This window comes from Actinia tenebrosa, unplaced genomic scaffold (genome assembly GCF_029948245.1).
Source record: "Actinia tenebrosa isolate PJP-AT-01 unplaced genomic scaffold, QUT_ActTen_1.0 PGA_scaffold4__44_contigs__length_22323623, whole genome shotgun sequence".
Lineage (NCBI taxonomy): Eukaryota > Metazoa > Cnidaria > Anthozoa > Actiniaria > Actiniidae > Actinia > Actinia tenebrosa.
This window is the reverse complement of record NW_028292581.1, coordinates 1-21145: the sequence shown is the minus strand read 5'-3', so window position 1 is coordinate 21145 and position 21145 is coordinate 1. Positions and strand designations below refer to the sequence as shown.

The 21145-nt window shown below is 38.1% G+C and overlaps 2 protein-coding genes across 2 annotated transcripts; both read right to left on the bottom strand.

Annotated features, from left to right (window-relative positions):
- Positions 1–8148: 8148 nt before the first annotated feature.
- LOC148906827 (tuftelin-interacting protein 11-like) lies at positions 8149–16642 on the bottom strand. The gene is made up of 16 exons (XM_089036418.1): positions 16515–16642; positions 15936–16038; positions 15391–15435; positions 14360–14502; positions 13646–13708; positions 13155–13272; positions 12100–12178; positions 11383–11495; positions 11157–11262; positions 10748–10842; positions 10589–10641; positions 9988–10046; positions 9470–9581; positions 9347–9395; positions 9052–9123; positions 8149–8636 (listed from the first exon to the last, which is right to left on the bottom strand). The coding sequence occupies exons 1-16, from the start codon at positions 16640–16642 to the stop codon at positions 8463–8465; spliced, it is 1512 nt and encodes a 503-aa protein (XP_088892544.1). The 3' UTR covers positions 8149–8462.
- Positions 16643–16656: 14 nt separating this feature from the next.
- Positions 16657–20183, bottom strand: LOC148906826 (tuftelin-interacting protein 11-like). The gene is made up of 7 exons (XM_089036417.1): positions 20142–20183; positions 19874–19928; positions 19319–19368; positions 18892–18948; positions 17822–17924; positions 17042–17141; positions 16657–16723 (listed from the first exon to the last, which is right to left on the bottom strand). The coding sequence occupies exons 1-7, from the start codon at positions 20181–20183 to the stop codon at positions 16657–16659; spliced, it is 474 nt and encodes a 157-aa protein (XP_088892543.1).
- Positions 20184–21145: the final 962 nt, after the last annotated feature.

The window sequence follows — 21145 nt, the reverse complement described above, 5'->3', positions numbered from 1 at the left end:
TACAATAACAGGAATCATTTCTGTTGAGAGTAAAGAAGATGTCGTCCCGATGGAAAAGAACAATATTAATCTTGATGAAGAGTATGAAGAAAGTGAGGCTGTAGTGACTTCAACTGATGAAGTTGCAGTGACAGAAGTGAGTTCTGATGAAAGTAAAGAAGATGTCGTCCCGATGGAAAGGAACAATATTAATCTTGATGAAGAGTATGAAGAAAGTGAGGCTGTAGTGACTTCAACTGATGAAGTTGCAGTGACAGAAATGAGTTCTGATGAAAGTAAAGAAGATGTCGTCCCGATGGAAAAGAACAATATTAATCTTGATGAAGAGTATGAAGAAAGTGAGGCTGTAGTGACTTCAACTGATGAAGTTGCAGTGACAGAAATGAGTTCTGATGAAAGTAAAGAAGATGTCGTCCCGATGGAAAAGAACAATATTAATCTTGATGAAGAGTATGAAGAAAGTGAGGCTGTAGTGACTTCAACTGATGAAGTTGCAGTGACAGAAATGAGTTCTGATGAAAGTAAAGAAGATGTCGTCCCGATGGAAAGGAACAATCCTGACGAAGGTTATGGGGAAAGTGAGGCCACAGTTACTTTAACTGAAGGGACAGTAACACAAATAAGTCCAGATGAAAGTAGAGAAGATGTCATCCCGATGGCAAAGGACAATCTTGATGAAGAACATACAGTTGGTGATTACCCAGACTACGTTCGAGTTAGTGGCAGTGTTATGGAACGCAAAACATCGCAAAATTCTCCTGAAGATGCCGATTCTACATCTGATATTAACAAAGTCATGATAGGCGGTAGTTCAATTGAGGTAACTCCATGCGAGGCATCCACTTTGGAGTCAAATGAAAGTCCCAGTGAAGACCAGACCAGCGAAGCCAGTAAAAAAGGCGAGGAAAATTGTGCTAATGATCAGATACAAAACAGCGATCGAGAAACTTCAGCAGTCGAAAATGCCCAAGAAGAACACGACGAACAAGATCTAACATCACAACTAGCTCTAGAGGAAGTCATGTCCGAAGAATGGAATCCTGTGAGGGTAAAATTTTCATCTCTAACGTGACATTGATTTATACTGTTAATTAAACAGTTCTCACCATTATTCTGAAGTTTTTGCGGGCTTACGAATAAAGACACGCTGCTTCTTCTTTTGTTGTATGTGTTTAACATCATCTTACTTCATTATATACAAATTTTACTCAACTATTTCCTAGTAATATATCAAAGGGTTCCAATGATAATGTAAGATGGGGTCAAAGGGGAATAGAGAACCGGCAGGTTATAAATAAATGGGGAAATATAGAATGAAAAGAGGAATCGTTGCGTCTAACCCTTTCCCTGGAATAGATCGAGAAGAAATGGCATTGGATATAAAAAGAATTAGTTTATAAGGATTTGAATGGGAAAATGCGTTGGGTGGCTAACTACTATTTATGGTTCAAGTCGCCATGCAATTAGAGTGAAGGCATTAAATCAGTCTGGACACCCCGGGGGGTGGGGGGGGGGGGTACTCCCTTATATTTGATATATAGGTATGTGCCGCCCTATAGGGTATGGTTTTTCGGCTTTTGGGTCTGGGGTAGGGTATCATTTTTTGACATTTTGTCTGGGATAGGGTATCATTTTAGTCTGGGATAGAATTAACGATTTGGTCGTTTTTGTCTGGCGAATAGGCTACGTTTTCTGCTGACACAAAAACAAAAAAAATGTTAGTAAATATTGATTGCAATCTATTGAAAACCCGTTTTTTCCGTCTTTTAGTCTGGGATAGGGTGTACAATTCTTAGTTTTAGTCTGGGGTAGGGTATGTAAAATCAAAATTTTAGGTCTGGGATAGGGTTAGGGTTTTGAGGTTCTGGCGGCACACCCCAAGTTGGGGTGGTAGTACCCCCCCCCCCCCCCCCCCCCCCCGGGCTGAACACTAAGGTCCATGTTCTTGGCGAGAATAGAAGAAGCAGAATCACAAGTCATTCCAGCTATTCTTGGGATCTTGGAATGAACTATCTCCTAACGCTTATCGCCTATTGCCTTTCACCTTCGGCGATGACAACGTTTATGGAAATAGTCATATACAGAACAAAGTGCGGTCACCACAGGGATCCCGTGCATCATGTTTCAATATTCGATCTTTAACCCAAATGAAAATATTGCGTTTGGAATTTTGAATTTATCGCTAATGCTATACAACCAGATTGTAGCTTGAATTAATGAAGTAACCGAATAAATAAAGTTAACCAAAAATCCATTTGCAGTTTAGTACAGAAATATCTAAGTTTGTAATTGAGCTATCCATTGTGACGTCATCCTCATTAGTTGCTAATAAGAATAATGCGAACGAATGTTCGAGAAATGTGACGTCACAAATAATCCAAGTAAGCGTGTTCAAGATCAAAGCGCTTTGACATGTGATCTCGTCAACGCAACTCGATGTCTTTGGACATGTAAAGGTCTACACATGGCAAAGGGTTCGCACCCAAAGCCGGGACGTCCTCCTCCGAAAGCTGTGCAACCACCTGCGCATCTGTGCAATGGGACGAGCATATTTGTGACTCATGGGTACTTGATTGGTTTTGTGGTCCTCGTGGGGACTCTGATTGTCATCGTTTTTATCTACAAGCTTTATTCAAGAAGCGAAGAAACACCAACGAAAGCTTTAAGGGTGAGTTTGTTTGTTGTTCTTTTTTACAATAAAGTGCAAGTTGAAGAGTCGTCAGCGGGCCGGGGAGTATTTCAAATGCGCGCGCGCTGTTATTCTTCAAGTTATCATGATTTATATCACTACTTTTAAAAGCTGCAACTGATTGCTACAAATGGAAGCCTGATAAAGACAATCCATGTTAGCACTAATGAAGCTGCGCGCATGAAAAACAATGTCGATTTCGGCGCTTTCCGTTAGCAAAGTTTAAAAATTCATTGACACACGATCTATTTAGTCAGAAATGGCTCATTTGTTATTGGAAGAGTCGATATCAATAACTAATTCGTTCAATTTGGTCACGAGTTTTATCAGTTTGTGTATGCTGTAGTTTGACCTCAGATTAAAGGAAAACACGGTTCTGCAGTTACGCATGCATTACCGATTTTGATATCTGTATATTATTATCCCTTGATAAAATAAATTGGGTTACAAAATCGTCCGCAATAGCAATAATTAATCGTTATGAACATAGACTATTGAAGTTGCAATAACTGATGTGACAAAGACAGCCATTCCCAAACAAAGGCAGCTATTCCCTGACAAAGGCAGCTATGCCCCTACTCCCGCTTCTTGACGGCTATTTTTAGTCCAACATTAGGATCAGTTTTATTAACATTAACACGTGCATTACCCTTTTGTGAATGTGCAGTCATTTTCAATAGTCATAAATAATATATATATATATACATATATATATATACACTCGATTGCAGAAACGTTGTAGTATACATTTATACATATATACGAATATCTAATGAGATGCGTAATACAAAATAACCATTTTCAACGCACCAACTGATTTATAATCTGTACGATCTAATAGACAAGAAAAAAATATTTTGACAGTCATTGAATGAAACAAACAATAAATAAAGCGATTTTTCTGTTTTGCATATCATTAAATATACTGAATAAATTAGATATATGTATAAATGTATACTACAACGTATATATATATACACTCGATTGCAGAAACGTTGTAGTATATATTTATACATTTATACAAATACCTAATGAGATGCATATTGCAATTTTACTTTTTTAACCCTCAAAACCAATTGATTTATAACCTGTAGGATGTGAAACACAAGAATGAAATATTTTGACGTTCATTGAATGAAACAAATAATAAATAAAGCGAGTTTTCTGTTTTGCATATCATTAAATATACTGAATAAATTAGGTATTTGTATAAATGTATAGTACAACCTTTCTGCAATCAAGTGTATATATATATATATATATAATAAACTCAAACGTCTTTAACATAATATTAGGATGCAATTGAAAAGAAACCCACGGACTTTAAGAAAGAACTGGTTGCTTCGTGCTCGCAGTCATCGTCCAAGCTTCTCGAAGCAAAAGATAGTGTAGAGCTGGTTAAAAGAGCAAGCCGCAAGAGTGACAGTGGATTCACACTTACGGAACAACACCAGCAAGCCGACACCACAGCGCTAGTTAGCTACGAACCACCCCAGACATCAAAGATAGAAGAACAATCTGACGAGAATGCCGGGATCATCATCGAGCATTATGATGGCGGCGAGGCGGAAACTGCTGAAGATGTGAAAGCGAGTAAAATAGACCTTGAAACAAGTGATACGATGAGTAAGAAAAAGAAGAGACGAAGGTCTAGCGTGGGTGAAGCACTGAAGAAGCTCTGGAGACCAAAGAAAAGCGCAGTAGAAACTAAATCACCAGAAAACATATCTGAAATTAGCTCAACTAACGATATTCCACCAACTGAGGTATCAGAAACGATCAGTGCTGAAGTAGAAAGCAGTGAAGGTATCCAATCAAGATCAACGTCTGTAATAGAACCACCGCACGAGTACCCGTCCCTGACTGAGAACCAGGTTGACGATGGTATGGACAAGACTTCCAGTCGAGGAATCTTGAAAGATATATCTGATGATAGGCCGTCCTTGACTGATGCATTCACAAAACCAAGTGTCAAATTTCTAGATGATATAGAGAATATAAGTATTGAGAAAATAGATTCATCTGAGACCACAACAGAACCGGTTAAAGATCTTGAAGCACAAGTACAGGAAAGTGTACAAGCTGAGATCACTTCAGATGCTCTGCCAGAAACAGGAACAGAAAGAAGGAGATTTAGTTTAGCCAATGCCATCAACTGGTTATTGAATCGAACGACAACAACCGAGGAAGAACAAAAAGCACTAGAAGACGTAACAGAGGAATCTGATATTGATGCTGCAGCAACTGGGGAAGTTGACTCACACGAGATCACGAACGAACCTGTTGAGGATTTAGAAGAACAAGTACAAGAAAGTGTACCAGTTGAGACGCCTTCAGATGCTATGCCAGAACCAGAAATGGAAAGGCGAAGTATCGAGAAAATAGATTCATCTAAGCCCATAACAGAACCGGTTAAAGTTCTTGAAGTACAAGTACAGGAAAGTGTACAAGCTGAGATCACTTCAGATGCCTTGCAAGAACCAGGAACAGAAAGAAGGAGATCTAGTTTAGCCAATGCCATCAACTGGTTATTGAATCGAACGACGACAACCGAGGAAGAACAAAAAGCATTAGAAGACGTAACAGAGGAATCTGATATTGATGCTGCAGCAACTGGGGAAGTTGACTCACACGAGATCACGAACGAACCCGAGGATATAGGAGAACAAGTACAAGAAAGTGTACAAGTAGAGACGCCTGCAGATGCTATGCCACACCCAGAAGTGGAAAGGCGAAGTATCGAGAAAATAGATTCATCTGAGCCCACAACAGAACCGGTTAAAGATCTTGAAGCACAAGTACAGGAAAGTGTACAAGCTGAGATCACTTCAGATGCTCTGCCAGAAACAGGAGCGGAAAAGCATAGTATCGAGAAACTAGACTCGCCTGAGACCACGACATGTACTGATAAGGTTGAAGGTCTTGAAGCACAAGTACAGGAAAGTGTACAAGCTGAGATCACTTCAGATGCTCTGCCAGAAACAGGAGCGGAAAGGCATAGTATCGAGAAACTAGACTCGCCTGAGACCGCAACAAAACTGGTTGAAGGTCTTGTATTACAAGTACTGGAAAGTGTACGATCTGAGACCACTTCAGATGCCTTGCAAGAACCAGGAACAGAAAGAAGGAGATCTAGTTTAGCCAATGCCATCAACTGGTTATTGAATCGAACGACGACAACCGAAAAAGAACAAAAAGCACTAGAAGACGTAACAGAGGAGCCTGATATTGATGCTGCAACAACTGGGGAAGTTGACTCACAAGAGATCACGAACGAACCCGAGGATATAGGAGAACAAGTACAAGAAAGTGTACAAGTAGAGACGCCTGCAGATGCTATGCCACACCCAGAAGTGGAAAGGCGAAGTATCGAGAAAATAGATTCATCTGAGCCCACAACAGAACCGGTTAAAGATCTTGAAGCACAAGTACAGGAAAGTGTACAAGCTGAGATCACTTCAGATGCTCTGCCAGAAACAGGAACAGAAAGAAGGAGATCTAGTTTAGCCAATGCCATCAACTGGTTATTGAATCGAACGACGACAACCGAGGAAGAACAAAAAGCATTAGAAGACGTAACAGAGGAATCTGATATTGATGCTGCAACAACTGGGGAAGTTGACTCACACGAGATCACGAACGAACCCGAGGATATAGGAGAACAAGTACAAGAAAGTGTACCAGTTGAGACGACTCTAGATGCTATGCCAGAACCAGAAGCGGAAAGGCGAAGTATCGAGAAAATAGATTCATCTGAGCCCACAACAGAACCGGTTAAAGATCTTGAAGCACAAGTACAGGAAAGTGTACAAGCTGAGATCACTTCAGATGCTCTGCCAGAAACAGGAACAGAAAGGAGATCTAGTTTAGCCAATGCCATCAACTGGTTATTGAATCGAACGACGACAACCGAGGAAGAACAAAAAGCACTAGAAGACGTAACAGAGGAAGGTTCTGATAGTGATGTCAAGAAATTAGATTCATCTGAGACCACGAATGAACCTGTTGAGGATTTAGAAGAACGAGTACAAGAAAGTGTACAAGCTGAGAAGCTTTCAGATGTTCTGACAGAACCAGAAATGGAAAGGCATATTATCGACTCACCTGAGACCAAGACATGTAGTGAACAGATTGAAGATTTTGAAGCACAAGTACAGGAAAGTGTACAAGCTGAGATCACTTCAGATGCCTTGCCCGAACCAGAAAGGTCGTCCTCAAGTAACAGCACAGCAGACAGAATAACATCTCTAGCTGATCATGAATACCAACAAAGCGAGACGACAGAAGCTTCTAAGAACATCATTCCCGAGCCCACTCCAGGAGTTATCCACGAAGAGAGTGGTGAGTCGAAGTCACAAAGAAAACGTGCAAAGGCACGGCGAGCGTCTGAGCCAGATACATCTTCGCAGAGCTCAAATATCCCGAAAAACAAAAGGCGTAGGTCAAGTGTCGGTCAAGCCCTGAGAAATTTATGGAATCCCAAGGAATTTCAAATTGATAGTCAATTAGAGAAAGACTACACTGTAACTGATGCTCAAGCAGGTGAAAATTCCGAAAGTGTGGAGAATGAGCGACACGATTCTGAAATCCACCCTGAATCGACAAAGGACACAACAACAGACGTGGTATTGAAAACAAACGTATCTGTTACCAAGGCTGGATCAAGGAGGATGTCAACAGGAGATAGCATTGATTCAGGCCCATCTTCTGATGATGCAGGGCAAGCTAGTCAAACAAGAACGAATTCTGTTATCGCAACGGCTGTTGGGCGGGCGTCGAGGTTCTTCCGCTGACGAAGTTTCAAGTACCAACATGGTGCATGAGCAAGTGAGTGATAATGAACAAGTGCACCAAGACGATGGTGCTGCCCATAACACAGCGGACACTGAATCAACACAGAACGCATCGGAGGATAGCTCACATGCAGAACGAAGTGGCAACGAAGAAAATAATGACGAGGGATAAATCACCACCAAAAATGGGTGGATTCTAAACTAATAATTACGGAAATGCTTAAACTGTTATGCATATCTGGAACTAAATGTCAAATGTACATTCTTGCGAACTCTGCCATCAAAATAATACTATTCTAGCTTACAATGGTCGACATAAACCATTGTCCATTGAGCTGTGCTGTAAATGCATGGAGAATCTGACCCTAATAAACTAAATGGACCTGCTTATATAACGTGTGAATGCCGTAAAGGTTTTAGAGAGCATCGACGACCCCTTGCCACTTCGTATGTTTTTCGCTTTTTTCTCAAATGATTCAAAACTCTTTCAATTCATTTAACGGATGTCTTGGATTTCGGGCATAACTGCCCATAAAATATTTTCTAGTGATGTCGCACGCATTTAGAAAAGGATCAAAAACTCAATCAAATGCAGTTTCAGTTTCAATTAAAGGTTCGAAGACTTTTTTGTGTGGAATTCAGTTTCATATGAAAATGTGATAATCCTGTCGATATGGTTCTTTTAATACACTGCCACTTGTTTATTTTTCAGTAAAATTTACGCATTGTGAAAAATAATTTCAAGGCTATTTGACATACCTTTCTAAGGTGTTTAGTTTTCAACAATATTTACATTTTAAGACCATCAATACTCCATTTTACAGTTCCGTTCAGTGACCACGAATAATAGTTCCAATCCGAGGTTGGAGTTTCCACGCATGATAAACTATAGTTTTGCTATGCGCGGAAACTCCAACCTCGACTTGGATCTAGTATTCGTAATCACTGACCGGAACTGTAAAATGGAGTATTTGAAGTGTTTATTTGGCTAAAACAAACAGATCTTGTAGAGAGATAGGTTTCCATGATCCTTGAGTTTGTACAAACACTACTCCCTGGTCGATATAGATGGTAGTCTTGCCTAAAGTGTACAGTGTTTTTCCTTCATAGCGGCGGTTAGGGACTGGCAGGAAGACTATGTTGTTATCCTCAGCCTAAAACCACAAACAAAGCTAGTGAGCTTCCAGAAAATAGAGTGAAACTTGAATAAGGATAGGGAAAATAATTAATAAAAGATGGCTAATGTTTTCGAAAATGATGATGATGATGATGATGATGATGATGATAACAATAATGTTGCAAGAAATAATCATAACCAATCTCAACGATGGACGCTAGAGAGAATGCGACGCTTACGTGACCTACAACTACAGAGTTTATTACTATGGCTTGGAATAGTCACGGCACTGTCACGATAGCGAAGGCAATGCTTATCCAATGAAAACGCTCGTTCGTATTTGAAATCTGTTCTAATGTGAAATCATTGCTAGTCCCCCTCCATGAACTATGGTGTCATCAAATCAAATGATAACAGTATGAACTCCGCTTATATAACTTGTTTGGTCTTACCATTTTATGAATGAGATCTTTAAAATTGGTAGGCACATTTTGGTTGGCTGCTTGCAGTCGGGCTGCTTCTGCCTAAAACATAAACAATTATCAGGGGACAAAGAAAGAAAGAAAGAAAGAAAGAAAATAAGAAAGGAAGGAAGAAAGGAAGAAAATAAAAAAGGAAGGAAGGAAAAAAGGAAGGAATGCAAGGAAGGAGAATGAAGGAAAGAGAGTGCAGGGCAAGAGAAGCGAAAAGATGAGAACGAAGAAGAGTAAAATAAATAATCTCTAACCCCTCGTTCTTGGTACTTACTCTTGACCTTTCCAAGGCTGCTGTAGCTGCCGCCGCTTCCGCCTCCTTTCTGTAATACCAGAACATTATAAAATCATTAGGTACGGTCTTGTAGCATAAATTAAAACAATCATAGCTCCCCACCTTCTTTCGATGCTTGTGAGATAAGCGATGTGTTCCTTGGCTCCTGGTTGTAAGTATTCCCCTGGTGATGATACCGCTTGATTCATTACGTCAAGCGCTCGGTTAAACTGGGCTGAAGACAAGACAGAAATAAAACCAATTAAGTTCGAATTATTTTCCAAGACATTTCTTATTCAATGTCCATAAGCGTCTGATTTGTGGAGGTCTTGTGTTCATCTCTAGACCATAATTCCTTGAGTGAATTTGTTGATGTGTCGATCCATGGGATACTACTAATATTTAAAGGAAACACTACCACCCCCACCCCTCACCGCACCACCCATAAAGGAACCCGCATATCTGGTAGACAAAGAAATCGCACTCAGTGAAATGAAGATACAAAATGAGAAAATGGGAGGGAAAAACGCTTCCTCTATACTGTGTGCAAATCATACTCGATCCAAGGGTTAACCTCCTAATTGTCTAGTTCTTATACCTCTGAAACAACTCTAATAAACAATTACTAATTCTTTACTAACCTTTTACGGACTGGTTGTTCAGAAGCTCGTCGGAAAACATTGTCTTCCAGCCTTTGTACCTTTAAAGTTGATAAAAGAACATGAAAAAAGTACTTTAGATATCAAGGTGATGTCTTATAACAATGAATGAAGTCCTGAGACCTTTTCGACCTCTTGACTCATAGACCCTCTTAACAGTGGTGGAGGTGCAAACACACGCGTTTTGGCGCGAAAAATCCCGCCAAATCCACAGGCAGCCCAACAAGATAGAAGAAAAGATACATTTTTGACTATTATCCAAACACGCTCTTTTAAATTCTGTAGTTAGATTTTAGTGCTGCCAGTCAAGAACATTAAAGGTACCGACTAATTTTTTTTGATTGACGGCAACGATAAACCAAATTTCAGCGTGCAGCTTGTGACTATCGAGTTCGCAGAATATCGCAGTATTAGAGTGAAGGCATTTAACCCGTGAAATAAAAATTATTAGTCAACGTGTAATAGTCAAATAGACACAAAAGAAAACAATGGAATTAGGGTCTACTAATGTGTGTTAGTCTGATATCTAATTCACGGGTTTAATAACTTCACTCTAAACGAGAATATAAGAAATATAACTCACCATTTTGTTATTTCATCATAGTTTGGATTACTTGCCAGCCAGTTCCGTAAAACCTAGCGAAAAAAATCGAGTGTATAAGATCTCTCTCAGATCCAATCCGAATTAACGTCTAAATTTTAATTTTTTATGCAATACGCTAAATACTATCAAAGAGTTTACCTGGAACCACTTAGGGAAGAAATGTTTTTCCAATAAACTGACAAAATGTTGTAATGGAATCACGCCTTTCCATGTCATTACCCAGTGAAATGGCTCTGAAAGACAAAAATTACTACATTACATTTTTTGAATAGCAATTCATGGTGTACTTAGATGTTACTCCAAACTAAGAGTAGGCAATCTACTTGTCAAAGGCTGCTTCTCATCTCTCCCGTAGCAGGAAAATATCAAGGAAACAATGAGGTGAGAGACAGGCAATGGTAGATTTTTGTCAAAATTCACCCAGATAAGCCGATTTTTTTTTTTGTTGCAAAAATAGGCAAAGGTTGAGATAAGTTGTTTTGGTTGCCCTTTTCACATCTAAGTGTTGATTACCGTTAGAATATTGATCACACAGTTTAGGGCTTACCTAAGTGTTGTTGGTGAGGATTAATAACAAACTCAGAAAGGCACTGGGATAACTTTGGATAAATTGATCGTAGAACAAAGGCGTCCATGCTCCCCTTTGAAAACACCTTGAAACAACAAAAACTACAGTTAGGATAGGATAGGATGGATGGATGGATGGATGGATGGATGGATGGATGGATGGATGGATGGATGGATGAATGAATGCTGTTAGCAACATCACTTACCTTTGTCCATGGTTCAAGAATCATCTTTGCTGATGGATCTGATGGATGCCAGTTCGTCAAAGCTGTTGCAAGTTTATAACGTATTGGTGCATACAGAGGTTCCAAGCAACCCTCTACGAATCAAAAAACATGAACCCATATTAATGATTCATAAAAGAAAAAGTCACAAGAAATAATAAATATGAAGAGTTATGTAATTAATTATACAAAATCCTGTAAAGATCAAAGGTAAAGGTCTTATTTAACATAGATCTGTGTTCTTTTAGCTAGCTGTTTTAAGAGTATTATTAAGGTAAAAGCTACACGAATTAGAGTCAAGTCAAAACAGACATGGAGATGCTGAGGATCAAACCATGGACCTCTAGCACTAGCTCTAATGGCAGCAAATTAACCAACTACAATGCAACAATGCCATGCAAAATGAAATTCTATGTCCTAATATTTTCAAGTCATACAATACACTAGTTGAAAAAAAAACCAAAAAAACTTGTCATCGTTAATCACCACAGCAGCTCAACGGGGTCGAACTGAATGCATATGAAGGCGCCAACTGGCAGCCGCTAGACAGTCCATGTATGACCCCGAGTTAAAACTTTGGTTCTTTTACTTGGGAAGGGAGGGGAAGGGAGGGAAAGGGGAAAAATGGTTTTAGAGAAACAAGGAATCAGATGAAATATAATGTTGGGATTTAATATGAATGATAATGAAGGTACTCACTCATAAGAGGCAGCCAAGGGTGTATCCATGCGTGTATTGGAACAGCATCAGTCAATGGATTCCATGCATCTACTTCTCTCTTGATTAAACAACAATAAAACATTAAAGATCTTCCTTGATTTATGAAGCTAACACTTACTGCCAATTTTATGAACATGCAAACTTGGTCGCTGAGAGCTGCACCCTGAGATTGCTGGCTTTCACTTGATGTAATTTTCTGTCTCGTGCAGAATGTTCATCAGCTGAACCACAAGTTTTCAATAGAACTCTTTTTGGCTGACAGCACATGGTGATCAGTGTTTGACCACCATGTGGAGCAAATAATGAGATTCAAAAACTTTTATCAGCTGAGTGAAAGCCAGCAATTTGGTTTTTCCCTGCTGTCAATCAAAACTAATCAGTTGGTACCTTTTATATTTTTTTACTGGTGGCAGCCAAAAAACAAATTTTAGTGTGCAGCTCGCAGCTACCGAGTTCCAATGTTCATGAAAATGGCAGTAATAGCCAGTGGCCATCAAACCTGTTATCCTCATTTCACAATCAAATAGGAATTTAGAAGTTGATTTTTGCAGAGGGAGGAAAACCTGAGGAACTGAAACTCTTGAACTTGGGGAGAACCAACTAAAAACTCTTCTCACATGACACCGAGTACAAGAATCAATTCTACGTCATCCATGCTTCCCAACAAGTTCAAATACTCTGAATGCTAACAGTATTTTTGTCATCTACAGTATATTGCAGTTGTAACCATGGAAATAGTAAAATCTAATTGGCTAACATAAAGTATAATTAAGATCCTATGTAGACTCAGTCTGTGATTGGCTGTGAAAAACTAGGAACAAGTTGATTAAGTAATTTTGCTCTAAAAATAATTAATAGAGTGTGCGCACTAAACCCGTGCACAATAATTAGTACTAATTAGTACTATTTCATACAGAATCCTTTGTTTCCTATTGTTTAGTTATCAATATTTAGTGTTAAAAATTAGTATTAGTTTCACTGGTTAAGTGTGAGCACTCTACTAACAAAATTCCAAATGAAATTCAACAACCAACCTGTAATCGAGGTAAGATTAACAAATTCTTGATGTTCTCAATAACCCACGGAGGTAAAAGAGGCAGCCAGTGTTCTATTACTGTAATCATGGGATCACTGTCACGACAGTTCCATATACTACAGCAACAAAAAATCACAATTCAGTGACATATATTAAAAGTGTTTTTAAAAAGATTTATATTAAAACGTTTTTACAGAAGCTGCACACATTACAAAAAAATGTATAGTTCCAGAATTTATCCATTCCCCCTCCCCTCCCCAAACACATACAGAGAAATTTGGAATTCTCATCAGAGATAGAAAGAGATTACAGATTCGTATCAAAGAAAATTGGAATTTCAGTGGGTAGAGGGATTCTTAAAAAAATTCCTCTTTTTGAGGGGGGACCGTCTGGTATGGATAATTTCTGGGACTACACGATATCATTGACCACTGACAAGTCATTAATCTGCACACAGAAAATAACAGGACAGAACATGACTAGACTGACCTGACTGCTGTTCTTATCAATGGCATCCATACTTCCCACACCAACTGTTCATAGATGTCCATGCTGTTTATGACAATACAGATACAGTACATTCAATTATATTCAGTGAAAAGGAAGAAATCTAACTCCAGACATGACATAAATCAGGGGTGGTGCGGTGTTAGTACACGTACACACCCCTTGCACCTCATAATGCTAGGGTTTGATTTCTGGACTCAACATCACATATGAGAATAGTTCATTAGGTCTCTTCCTTGATTTGAGGGTTTTCCTCCCTCTGTAAACCTAACAAGCTTTGTCAATTGAAATTTGATGTGTGAGCTAGATGTGCCCCGACTTTGACCAGTCCAGAGATAGTGATTTAGTCAGGGTTTGATAATTTGACATTGACATGTAGTTCTATGCAGTTTAGCACCCATACATCAAACTTACAGCAGTCTGTGTGAGTATTGTTTGATTGTTGAGCCAAAAAATGAAGGGGGGTCACAAAATCATGAATGTGTACATACAATGTAGTTCGAGAAAATATCCATACCCCACCATGGAGGGAATTTGTAAAAGGACCCCCACCCCCTACCCCCAGGAACTTCCAATTTTCTTCCATACAAACTGCATTTTTTTCTTTCTCTAACCCCCTTCCCCTTCAGAATTTCCAATTTCCTCCATGGGTGGGGTATGGAAATTTTTCGAAACTACACAATGAAGATCTCCTACCTGTTGGTGTCCAGAGGAGTTCCTTGTGACAGAGTAAATGCAGATGTTTTGCCACTTTGTAGAAGATCTTTCCATGTCTTAAAGACATCCAGTCCATAGGTGGGGTTTATTAGTGGACTCCATCTACTCAGAGATTCTTTTATCTGTCAATGCAGAAAGAGAATATAACAATCAATGAACATGCACCAATATTACATGTAGTAGATTTGTCACTGATTTGGCATATTCCCATGGTGCAGGAATTAGCAGGGGGAGGGGGTTAATCTATTTTTTTTGTCATAACTAAACTCAAGCTAAGAGAAAGAGAGATAAGATGAGAAAAAGGCGTTATTCTTGTAAAAAGTGGTTTAGCCCCCTTTCCTCCATCTCTTTTGTCCCTGTGGTATTTCTTCATCTGTTCATACTCTCACAAGTTTAGAACAGATTTACATGACTGTTGAGCATCTACCATTGCACAGGAAGCTCCATGGGGTTTGCATTGGGTGGCTAACAACACGCAATCAAAATTGGTGTTTAAAAATAAATAAAGGCTTTCAGATTTTCTGATCTTTCTGACTAGATCTATTTCAGAACCATGCAAGCAAAAATTCAAGGAGTTTCAAGGAGTTTCACTAAAATCGTAAAATTCAAGAGCTTTTCAAGTGCCCTTGAAAACATGAATTAAATTCAAGGGGTTTTCAAGAAATATAGCAGCATGAGCCCATGAACTCTGTGTTGTGTAAAATTGGTTGCTTAAGGAAGTTAGTTCAGTGATAAAGCCACTCAGATGTGAAACTTCTCCCAGGTATATGTCTACCATGATGTATAAGTAATTTTCTCCAAAGGTCAAGGTAAAATGCATCAAATGCATTAAAAATAATATTCAATATGAATGAATGCAAATCCTTTATTTAAGCAGGGTATTCCCTTCAGTAACTAAAGTAAGATATCAACGGGAGCCCTATAAAATGTAGCAATAATATATAGCAATAATATACAAAAGCAATAATATATAGCAAGGAAAAATTTGATCCTGTTTAGTTTGTACTTACCAAGGGAAATACTAAAGGTATTGCTAGTGATGATAATTCATACATCTACAAAGAAAGAGACAGGTTATAGTCATGTACTTAAAGTTCTACGTAGGTGTTTGCTATTCATACAATCCAAACTGTAAAATTGTGGTTTATTTATTTGGCAAGATTTTGTTTGAAAATCTAAAATACACTAGAGTGTAAACCATATAACCATGAAATAGCACAAAAACTAAATAGCAATAAACACATCTATTTCTTTAATTTTTAATTGTTTCATTGGTGCTATTTTGTACTAATTAGTTAGTACTCTTTCATGGATATATGGTTTGCACTCTACCACCTTGCTGCAATGATGCAGGTCACATATTCACTTGTTTTCAATTGTTTCATTGGTGCTATTTTGTACTAATCAGTTAATACTATTTCACGGATATATGCCTTGGTTTACACTCTATTATAATATACTATAAGATTAAGTACAGATAAATGATTTCAACGAGCAGCAATTCAGGTGCATTATTCTCCACTACTGTTAAGTCCTCCTTTGCTAAACTTCTTACCATATATTCCTCATGAAATTCATCTTGTAATAGTTTAAACATGTCCTCGCATTTTTGAAGTGTCAAAGAATCTTCTATTGATGAGAGTGAGTGAGCTCTGCACCTATAAAACCATAAATGTAATCATAATAAGAGCCTAGGAACAGCTGTCATGCAGACCCCCTAGCAGCATGGGGAAGGGGGGCAAAAACAAAATATGATTCCAAATGTTGGGACTTTAGCAAGTTTAATCTCGACTGTAATTAGCATATAACAGTAGCAATTTTCATTGGAGTTCCAGTTCAATTTGTCAAGAAACACATGTAACTACATATGTAGAAGGGGTCTGCAATAGTACCTAACTCAGTGCGATGTCCAAAAGGTAAGAGGTGAGCTACTTATTGGAGAAAGAGCTTTTACACACCCATCAATGAAACTTTTATTAAAAATTAAAATATTATTAAATTGTCTTAATAGATGTGGCTAACAAACTTGAATTGTGGCCCTCATTTCCCAATGATCAATTGTCAAAAGTTTGATTTTTGTGGAATAAATGCACTACATTTTCATAGCTTCTATAGTAACCATGGAAACAATCACCTGTCAATCACTTGCATGACATCTGTCAGTCTTTTAATCTGTTTATCTTCTTGGTTTATTACTTCGGCAATCCTTTCTGACTCATATTTCAAGTTGGTTACCATGTCTTGCTCAAATTCAGTCTGCATGTTGAACAAAGAAATTAGTGGTTCAATTCTTTTATATAGAACGGCACAAAAGTGTGGCTCTTTTTTGGTGTTGCAGGGCACCTGAGTCATAGAGAAAATAAAACAATAGCTGAGAACAATGAGTTTGTGGCTAGCAAATACCCTGCAATATAAAGAATGGCAACTCAGAATACAATACCTATTGCAACACCAAGAAATTTAAGGCTCAAAAGAGTTTGATTCACATGGAATGTTATTTTCCCAAATCTATACCAATTTAAAATTTTATACATTGAAACCAGATAAAAATTATTGACACTAACTTCGGACCTAATTTTCATGTGACCATTCAATCAGAATGCACAATTTTTAGGATTTTAGATCAAAAGTTTTTAAAATTGAAAACATGAATGCACTTACTCTTTATCTATTTGAACAATCTCTGTTTCTGTCATGTCTACCAGGAGGTTCAGGTTGTACATCAGTTCAGGCATTGCAAAAGCAGCTTCAGCTTCCTCAACTGTAAGGTACATTTAAAAAAATTTTTTTAATTTTAACATATTTGACTAAACATTTGCCCCAAAAGCTGTAAAGCTTAACAAGGGGGCTCACATCCATAATATTTACAGTACAAAGAAAGAAAATTATAAAATAATTGGGATACTACGCACGCTATGATTGGTCGAAAACCATGTTTGATGAGAGTATCAAAACACGCTATCGTCATTGTTAATCTATCACACACGCTCATTGGTCAGTTTGAATAAGACGGCACGTAGGGAGAATTTACTTAGACTTTGCTTTTTTTCCGATCTTTTCGCGCGTTTGTTATTTTATAAAACAAATCAAAAATAGTTTTCTGTGTTTGATACTCTGATCAAAACACTTGGGATGTTGGGAGAACACTCGAGAAGCTGGAAACCACTCCACTACGCGTCGTGGTTTCCTACGCTCCACTCGTGTTCTCCCAACATCCCGCGTGTTTTGATCAGAGTATCAAACACGGAAAACTGTTTTTGATCTGTTAATTAAAAGGTACATTTTATTTACAACAAAAGTTTGAGAAATAATATTGAGTAAAACACAGGCTGTGGACAAAAATTAAAAGAGGGAGGGGCCACACTTTTTAACTCCAAGCCCCCCCCTACCCCCCTACCCCCCAAAAAATACAAACACTACCCCAATGTTTGTTATATGTACCTGTAGTAGTTGCTGGAATTTCACCAGGTTTAGCATGTTGCTGCTGTGACAAGGAACCATACCCCGTCAAGATCTTAGCTTCTGGACCTGTCATGTCAACTACCTTTTATCCAACAAGAAAAATGACATGGAATCAATAAGCATAAATTATGCTCAAAATCTTTCAATCCCAGACTTATTTGTGCTGGTTTATTATTTCATTCACTGTGATGATCAACATATCTATCATCATTTCACCACAGTTCTACCCATTCAATATTCACACTTATTACATATAGTGGCTTGATGAACCCAACAAAAAAAAAAGACTGCTCGCCAACAGGATGGCTTCATAGCTCAGTTGTGTAGAGCATCACACCGGCATCGCGGAGGTCATGGGTTCGATTTCCCGTTGAAGCTTGAAATCATTTTTTCAAGTCTTTCTTTACAGTGGTTTGCTTAGATCGCTCATTCACTAAGATGATCAACACATCTATCTTATTATTTCTACAAAGTCAGTGAAATACTAATTTTTATGTTGATAGCTGTGAAAGATGGTGTTGCATGAATTCCATATTGACGACATTCTTACAACCAGCTTTGGCACAAATCAAAATGCTCAGATAGTTACAGGATGATACAGTACCTCTTTATTGGTACATATTTCACAGTCATAATATCTGCTTAAGTGGAGCATAATGGGAAAGTTGGCAGTAACAGCTTAGTGAAAAGTCTGTAATAGACCCATCCCGAATTCGCCTGACGGTCACGAAACAAGGTTTCAAGTCAAGGTTGAACTCGATGAATAAAGAATCAAGTTCAATCTTCAAACCATGTTTCGTGTTCAGTCAAGTGAATTCGGGATATGTCTATTGTTTAGGAACAAGTCTTTAACATGGCATCTGCCCCCACTCCCCACCCCCCTCCCTACAAACACACGCTCATACACTTGTTACAATTGGGTACATTGTTTGGCTATAAAATAAGAGAACTTAATAAAGCTGTTATAATTTTATTACTTCATACTATAATTATTCTATCCATTACATAACTGTAGAGTGTTTTGAATGGTACCAATCACATTACAGTACCTTGACTTTGCTGTGTTTTAAAGAGACAGATGGTCCTTTCTTAGTCACACCTGTAGCCTAAACAGAATATCAATGCATATTTAGTTAGTAGCAAGGCTTAAAAATTGACAGTTTAATAGGCCTGAAGTTTTGATGTACTTGTTACACCTGCAGTACTGTGTATATACACAAACTGATTGGCTGGCCTTATCTTGAAAAGAAACAGGATGGTACATGGCTTAAAACAACAGTTAATGTAACAACAACGTCTGAGGAGAATTGGAATTTGTCCAGTGAAATCTTTGCCTTGCCAGTCATTTTGACAAGTAATGTTGAGCCAGAAACAAGGTATGACTGACTGAGATAAAACTAATTGGCAGGTGATCATGAAAGGAGACTGATGGCCAGCCATAATCCCTGGATACACTGCAAAAATAGAATCACTCACCTTGACTTCATCTGCTGTCTTGTAAATGTACTTTGGTGAAGCTTTCCAGTCTAAAAAATATGGAGATAATACAATGACAATTTTAGTAAGTGAAATGGCGTGTGAAGAATGACAGCTCCAGATTATATTAGGATTGTAATGCATAACATCTATGATAAATACTTGCCTTTGAAGATTTCTTCCACTGATGAAGCCTTTCTCTAAACTTTTTGTCCTGTTCTTCCTCTCATCATATTGAATTTCCCTAGCTTTGGATACTCAAAGCATATAATAATGATGATTAAATAATTCACTTTTTTTATATGTCCTCAATCTTTGCCACAGTGTATTTGAGGGACCCGATGAAAATAATATCTCTATGGGGAATGACATGTGATCTGAATTAGAGAAAAATGACACCCAAAGCTTAAGTGGTCTATCTTGTAGTAGGGCTGCTTCTTCTGTATTGGAAGCACATTTTACACAAAAGGGCTTCATCAACCTGGTTCCTTACCCCCAAAACCTGGGAGGATCTCAACTTTAATAATCACATTAGTTTTGACCTCAGGTCCATACATGCCCAGTGCTCTCTTCTTCTTCTTGAAATGCCTCTACAGGCTGCACCTCGTCCCTGTTTCCAATTCAATTAAAAATAGCTCATAGTGAATGAAAATGCAATGTGTGCATAAAGTGTAGTATAGTGCAACCAGACTTTTCTTTGCATAGTCCATGGACTTAAACAGCAGAGATACGTTTGTACGGCTGTATGCAGGCTACATGAAGTGAAGTAAACTTTTTGTTTGTATTTTATTGAAGTCTGAAGCAAAGAGCAGTGTTCGTTTACCTTGCCCTCCTTTTCCAAGACATTGTCAGGTGGGTCAACCATCTAGTATAAAAAGAGGGAGAATATTCGTTATTGTCATTAATATTATTATATACAGCTTCGTATTAATCCATATAGGTACTGTGAATTATTTTCTTAGTTTGGACAGGTCTTGTTGATATGGGATTAATTAGGCAGCTATATAATAAATAGGTAATGGGATTTTCATGATTCCCATTCAAGAAAAATAGATCGAAACATTACCTCTGATGCCAATAGGACTCGCGCCTATGGCCTCAACCAATTGTCAGTCTCGGAATTTTCCAAATCCAATTTTTTCTTAATTGGACAGCATGGAGTCCTCTTACATCTAAGAAACTTACTATGCAAGACCATTAACTGGGACACTTGGAAGAAAGTTAACCAATCATGACCATAGAGTGAAACTAAAAAATCACAATTAGTCACATTTAAGCCATCAGGAGGCAAGCAAGAAGAGTAGATTTCTGGATAAACCTAGAATTTTACAACAAACCGTGGGAATGATTTGTGATTGCTGAGAGTCAACTACTGATACTGATTTTGCTCTCTTCTGATTGGATAAAGTCTTTTTAATATTTCAAATTTTGTTAAGTGGTCCTGTTGTTACTGTGCCCACGCAGTAAAATCTCAAAACCATTTGAAGATATAAAGGACCATGGTAACAAAAACAATAGAAATCAGCTGATGTTACATGGAACTGGCCACCTAATGTACCTTGTGTAAACATTTCATTCCAAATCCTTTGGTTGTGTTTTTCCCATGATCCAAATTCTCTGTAAAAACAATTTATGAGTCAGTGGAAAAAAACAACTCAGGAAAATAAGGAATATGACAATACAGCTATGATCTTGTATATGACCAGCTAAGCGATTGTGAAAATGAAGTGCAAATGGGTATTAAAAGTACAATGTTTAAATGTGTATGTAACACAGTTACAATAAATCGCATATTCTTGCAATTATGATGGCTGAGAGCTGTGATCC